The sequence below is a fragment of the Athene cunicularia genome (genome assembly GCF_003259725.1).
Source record: "Athene cunicularia isolate RWA chromosome 19 unlocalized genomic scaffold, athCun1 chr19_part1, whole genome shotgun sequence".
Classification (NCBI taxonomy): Eukaryota; Metazoa; Chordata; class Aves; order Strigiformes; family Strigidae; genus Athene; species Athene cunicularia.
In genome coordinates this window covers 7,093,188-7,099,709 of record NW_020799124.1, presented here as the reverse complement: position 1 = coordinate 7,099,709, position 6,522 = coordinate 7,093,188, and the positions used below count along the sequence as shown (strand labels likewise).

The following is a 6,522-nucleotide window of genomic DNA, read 5'->3' as shown; positions in this document are numbered from 1 at the left end:
AAAAAAAAAAAAAAAAAAAAAAAAAAAAGGAATGCAACTCCAGCTCCCTATTGCTTTGGAGGCTGCCTTCGCGCCGCCGTCGCGTGGATGGAGGCGAGTGTGGCCGTGGGAAAGCCCAGCACGGCTCAGAGCTGCCTCACGGCCCGCTGGTGGGGTGCGATGGCACGGGGGGGCTGCCTGCCTGCCCGGAGATGCCGGGGGTTTGGGTTGGAGCCGTGCAAAGCCGGTGGCCTGCTGAGCCCGGGACGCGAGGTAGCGGAGGGGTGACCTGCCCGGCAAGAAGTGTTTTGAGATTATTTGGTGTTCGACAGGCTGGTGGGGGAGGAGGAACCTTCCTTGGCTGAACCGGGGCAGAAGGGGGGCTCGAAGCCCTGGGGAAGCAGCACCCGGCACCCCAGGGAGGTGTAAGGGGCAGGATGGGGGCTTTATTTTTTTCCCCTTCCTTGCCTTCATTCAGAAATTCCACCTGGAAATCTGACCCAACTGAGCCAAAAGAGAGCCTCTGTAACATGGCCTCTTGCTGGAGGCGGCTCTGCCCTCCAAGGGGAGAAATTCCAGCTCCACAGGGAGGAAAACGGGACTCCCATCTCCACCGTGCCCCAGGGATGGAGCCACCCCCGGCACATCGGGACGCAGGTGCTGGGAAATTTCCTTCCAGGGGCAAGCGATGGCAGGCTGCAGCCAGCATTGCCCCTGCGGTGCCAGGGCAGGAGCCAGCAAGGACAGACCCAACAGCCAACCTCTGGGCACTGTCTGAGACATCTCCTCCACTCCCCGGGTGCCACACAGCATTTCAGGCACCGCAGAAACACAAACACCCGCCCTGGGATGGCTTTGGCCCAGAGCACCAAGGTCCTCCCCTCCAGGCAGCCCGGCCACTCATCCACTCCAACTCGCCGGTGGCCACCGCATCACCCTGCCCAGCACCGCCCGAGGTGCCTCATCCCCAAATGTCACTGTCACTGCAGGGTGCCAGCACCGGCGGGGAGGCAAACCCCGGCACGGCTCCCACCGCAGCATCACCCCCGAAGAGAGCAGCGACGCCGGGGGCCGGGGTCCCCGAGGACAGTCCGTCGGGGCGGGGGGGCTCACATGATGGTGCATCGGTTCCTGCGCAGGGCGCCCTGGAAGCGGATGGTGGTGTGGACGTGCTTGCAGCGGGCGCAGCCCACGCTCTTGAGGAGCTCGCTGAAGAGCAGCAGGATGTGCCAGTTGTACTTGGCCGAGCACTCGATGTAGCCGCACTTCCACGTCTTCTTCACCAGGTTGGAGACGTTCCAGCGCGGGATCACTCGGCCCCGCTGCAGGTCCCGCTTGTTGCCCACGATGATGATGGGCGTCTCCGAAGTGCCGATGACCCTGGGGAGGGCAAGTGGTGAGGGAAGACAGAAGGAGATGGGGCACAGCGTGACGACCGATGGGCCCACAGACACCAACCCATCCCAAACCTGCTCTTGGCTTTGGCTTGCCAGGAGGGATGTGCCTCCTCTTGGCCTGTCCCCTTGTCTCTCTCCGTGGCCAGCCACGCACCGTGGCAGCCCCAGTTGCTTTCCCAGGGATGGCTGCCCTTACCCACAGGGGATAGCTGCCCAGGGTCCTGCTCCTTCTCCTGCCCTCAGGTCCAGTTTTGCTTTACTTTTGGGATCCCAGCCCTGCAAAGGGGCTTTGTCCCAGTCTGTAATATGTCATCTCTGACGCCAAGAGCAGGGGAGCACTGGGGGCAAGCCGTATCTCCCTGCCAGGAGCCGCGGGGAGATGCGCTCTCCACCAAAGAGATCCCTACCTCGTTTCCAGGATCTGCTGGCGGATGGTTTTGATGTACTCGAAGCTGTCAAAGCAACAGATGTCATAGACCAGGATGTAGGCATGGACGCTCCGGAGCCCCCTGCAACACACGTCCGCCCACTCCTGCAAGGTGCAGAGAGGGATCAATCCTGGCTCAGCCCCGCCGCTGTGCCCGGGGGATGCCCTGCTCTGCTTCGGGGCTGGGCACGTCAAGGTGGCTGCTGTGCTGGCAGGTAGCAAAGGAGCTGCACGGTCCCTGGCCCCGACACCCAGCACCCACCTCTGCTCTGGCCTGATCCATCCCTGCAATAGCTGAGTCTCCCCCCAGCAGACCCCCACCATCTCCAGAGATCCCTCATCCCCCTTGTTAATCCAGATGAGAGATAATGGGATTTGTCAGCTCCAATTCCTCTCTTGAGTAAGGATTACAGCCTGCCCAGAGGCAAGCTGGGAGTGCACCTGAATGCAGCCCCCTGGCCTGGATGTAAAAGCTTCATCCTCCAGAGCCATTAATTGGATGTGTTGATTAGTGATGCACCCTGGTTTCTGGGCAGGGCAGGTGAGGAGGATCCCTGTCCACATGAGGGTGGAGGTGATGGACCAGTGGTGATGGTGATGGACCAGGTGATGACTCCATGGGTCAAAAGGGAAAGGTGACAGCAGGGCTGTTTAGAGGGGACATGGGGAGAGGAGAGGAGCAGTGGCTGCTCGGGGGGGGTCTGCGAGAGCAAGATCGGGAGCCAGGGCAGAGGCGGTCAGGGGTGACATCCCCACAGCCAGAATTTGGAGCTGTAATAAACACATGTTGTTAGGAAAGCTTTGGGTTTCCAGGAATAACAGGATTTTTTTTCCCATGCTATAGGAGTGAAAACCTGCCCTGCTTCCAGCCACTTTCCCAGCCCAGCAGGGGTACTGGGAATGGCAGCACCACAAACCCTCCTGAGCACCGCTGGAGAGGAGAAAGATACACCAAGGAGGAAAGGCATCACTTCTCCCTGAGCAAACCTCTTCAGTACTGTGAATCATCCCTTTCTGAGTTTGTCATCAGAATGAGGCAAAATGAGAAGACCTAGGACCAAAGGGAACTGGGAAAAGGAAAGTTTTGGGGTGTAGGTTGGTCTCCATTGCAGACCGAGGCACGGGAAGGAGCTGGGAGCAAGCGGCATGGCACAGCCTGTCCACGGAGGGGAGATGGTGTATGGCTCCTTGGTGTCTGAGAGATGCAGGTGGATGAAGCAGCAGTGTCTCAGGTTACTGAGTCCTGATAACACCTGGGAGATTAATAAATTGCAGCTATTTCACCACGCTGGGGTGCAGCTTGTTCCGGTGCTGTGATGTCGGGATGGTTTTCCCCGTGCAGGGCAGGTTTCCCGAGATGCTCGGGGCTGGAGGAGGGTCACACTGCACATCCCGCCTGGCCTCGTGAGGGAGCGGGATGTCGGGGAGCCACTGGCACCCCCTCCTCTCCCAGGACATCACTGCGGGGATGCTGCTCGTGAGCACAGAGCGAAGCCCAGAGATGCTTCCCAGCAGACAGAGCCATAACCCCCACCGTGTCCTCTCCCTTCCCCTCGGAGCCATCCCTCCGACCACCCTCTCCTCCCTGGAAACCTCCATCTGTTCCCACCGGCCGCCTCCTCTTGAGCACAGCAAGGCAGGGAGTTAATTGAGTGTGTTAGCGTTGGCTGCCGTGTCAATAAATTACCCTTTGCTATTTCGGGCTGTCTCTCGCACTGACCTTTCGTTCCCTCCACATGCCGATTAATTTTTAAACCTCCTCCTCACCCGCAGAGTGTTCACTTCGCCTCCTGCCTGACAGCACAGGGGAAACTTGGAGCACTACGAGACCCCTATAACCCTGCCCCTGTCAGGCACAGGAGCAATATAATTATGTTGATTAAAAATACAAGAAGGTCCAGCTCCCGTGGAGGTGCCCCCACCGGTGGCATTGCCCCTCAGCATGGCTGTGGCCACGGCTGCGCACCTCCAGCTCCTTTTTCCACAGCGGTGGCACGACTTGTGCCCCTGCATCAGGGCCACCCCTTTTTCCTATTAAACCTCCCCAAAGCGGCCAGCACTGGTGGCAATGCCTTCCAACCCCATGCTGCCTTTTGGGGGGCTGTTTTGGAAGCACCTGAGAGCGCTGGGGGGTTGAGGAGGAGCCGGTGGGCTCAGGGCTCTGGGGACAAGGCCAGGCAATGCTGGAGGGATGACGGCCATCCTAGGAGGGGACGAGCAGCCCCCCCCGCCTGGCTCAGGCAGTGGGTGCATCAGGGTCTGGCTCTCCAGGAACCCCTGTTATTCACCCGAATGTTCTGGCCACGCTCCCCCAGCCCTGCGCTGACCCTGGCTCTGACAGCCACGGAACCAGATCCAGTGCTCTGGGATCAACCATCCAGCTGGGCGGGACTGTGGGCACAGCCAGAGCCACAGTCTTCAGAGTGGGATGGCATCCCTCTTGCATTTGCCATCATTTTAGGTGAAAAAGCTTTAAAAGACACTTTATGCTGGGCCTGCTCAGCCAGCAGCCATGAGGACACGACTCCTTGCACCAGCTTTTAGCAAGCAAACCCCGACGTGGAGGAAGAAGCATCCCCTGAAGAGGAGGAACTGGGACCCCGCAGGGTTAATCAGGGAAAGCCCACGGAGGTCACCAGAGACCCCCCAAGGTGGAGGTGCCACCGCACCAAGCCGGGTGCGTCCCTACCTGCAGGGTGTTGACAGGGAAGGCGGTGATGGGGGGGAAGTCCATGATCTGCAGGTCGTGGACGTGGCCGTTCATGACGACAGCGGGCAGGTAGACGCGGCGGGCCGTGGTGGGCACGCAGACCTCGCTGAACTCGTTGTAGAGGAACTGCCGGACTATGGCGCTCTTGCCCACGCCCTGGGCTCCCAGCACGGCGATCTTGAACGTTGCCACCATGCCGCTGCGTGCCGGCCGCTGCCCTGGTGCTGCCCCTGCAGTGCCGAGGCCGCATATTCCCGCGCAGGGGGCCTCAGCCCCATTCAGGATGCATTTCCCCTCTGGGACAGCCCGTCACTGCAAGGCCAAGGACAAGCTGGTCAGATCCTAGAGACACCCTGGCAGATTCCACTATTGCTTCAGGCAAAAATTTTCCAAGCAGAAGCCCATGGAAAAGGGTTGTATCTGTCCTCAGGAAGCGGGAGCATCCTTCAGGTCTGGGCAATGTGCCCAGCAGGGGCCTCAGCACTGCGACACCTTGGGGTCCCCCTCAGAGACTCCCACCCTGCAGAGCCAAGGAGAGCCATGATTTGAGTGAACTTTATCCCAGGAAGGTTCTCACAGGCACGTTCAACCCTTTTGGTACCAGAGCAAGGAAACCTCCTAGAAAGGGACTGTCTGCGGCTCAGGGTTTGCCCAGCCCTGGCAGCAGCAGGGTCCCGGGCTGTGCTGGGGACCTGTCCTATAGCACCCGCGGCGACCGTCACCGGCTGCTCCATCCCGGTGCTGCCCCAAGCTGGGGAATCCATCTTCCCTCTGCTTGGACAGCCAGAATTGCCTTTTGCTGGGGCGGGAGGGGAAATTGCTCTGCGCCTGCAAGCGACAGCTTTAATGTTTAATTTCAGGCTTTGAGCGGTTTGGCAATTAACTTGATGGAGGCTAATTTCCAAGCCAGCTGATGGGGTGAGCCCACAAAGCTGCTGGCACACGTGCTGAGGCTGGAGGGGCCCCAGGGCGTGCGGGAGGACACGGGGTGATAGCCCACACATGTGGATGTGGGAGATGAGTCCAAGGAGCCCAAACACCTGCTGGCACCGGGTTCCAGACCAGGAGCTGTGATGGAAACAGCAAGGGTGAGGGGCTGTGTCCCACTTCTGCTTGCTCCCGTCACTAGGAAGCGGCTTGTACTTTATCCCAAAGTGTGGATGCTTGTACCTATTTGTGATGCTCTGATCCGTTTTCCCTGAAAACCATTCCCAAAGCACAGGGCAGCAGTTCCTGAGCTGGCAGAAAGCAGCAGGTTCAAACCATCCTGTCCTGCCTGTTTGATGGGGGATATTTACGCCGGGGAGAGCCCAGCCATGGGGGTTCCCACTGCTGGGTGCCGGGGAGGCCGGGCTCCCCCCGGTCCCCCACGCTGGGCCATGGCTCACACCACCCTCACCCTCCTCGCAGCGGGGCTGGGGCCAGCAGGGCCCGATCCAGCCCCAGGGCAGGAGCAGGTTTGCACCCAGGGCTGGGAAACATGGCATGTTGTGGTGCTGGGGCCATTCCTGGGGTGCTGAGCGCCCTCGGGGTCCCACTCGCCCCAGCCATGGCAGTGAGAGCGTTTCTGTGCCACATGCAGGGAAATGGGAGGTGCAGGAGCCCCCAGACCCGGCCCTGCTGGGGCCTTTCTCCACCAGCAGAAAGCAGTGTCATTGCAAGTCCCGGGGGGCCACTCTGCTGCAGGGACAACCCCGTCCCCCACAAACCTCCTCCTGCGAGCAACCCCAGCTCCTCTGCGGGGCCGGAGGGTGATGGAGTGACACGGCTGGAGACCCAGCACCCGTGGGGCTGCCCTGAACCGTAGAGCAGGCTCAGCCCTGCCGTGCCACCCCAAAACCCCCCATCCTCCTCCTCTGGGCTGGCACGGGGGGGCCATGCACGGGAAGGCTGGCTCCCGGGCCCAGAAAGTGGGCTCGCACCCCAGAGCATCACAGGCCGACCCGACGGCTCCCGGCCCCGCGAGCATCTCAGGCCACCGTGGGAAACTGAGGCGCAGAGGGGGGGAC

General features: G+C 60.7%; 1 protein-coding gene across 2 annotated transcripts in view; it reads right to left on the bottom strand.

Moving 5' to 3' along the window:
- Window positions 1-9: 9 nt before the first annotated feature.
- RASL10B (RAS like family 10 member B) overlaps window positions 10-6,522 on the bottom strand; it is a 7,234-nt gene continuing 721 nt past the window's right edge. The window contains exons 2-4 of one of the 2 annotated variants that reach the window (XM_026861718.1): window positions 4,493-4,825; window positions 1,784-1,828; window positions 10-1,359 (exon numbers count right to left, since the gene is read on the bottom strand). In XM_026861718.1, coding sequence (XP_026717519.1) covers window positions 880-1,359; window positions 1,784-1,828; window positions 4,493-4,708 — 741 coding nt within the window. In that variant the 5' untranslated portion in view covers window positions 4,709-4,825 and the 3' untranslated portion in view covers window positions 10-879. Of the gene's footprint in view, window positions 1,360-1,783; window positions 1,909-4,492; window positions 4,826-6,522 lie in introns of both variants that reach the window. The other variant, XM_026861719.1, reaches the window with a different exon arrangement.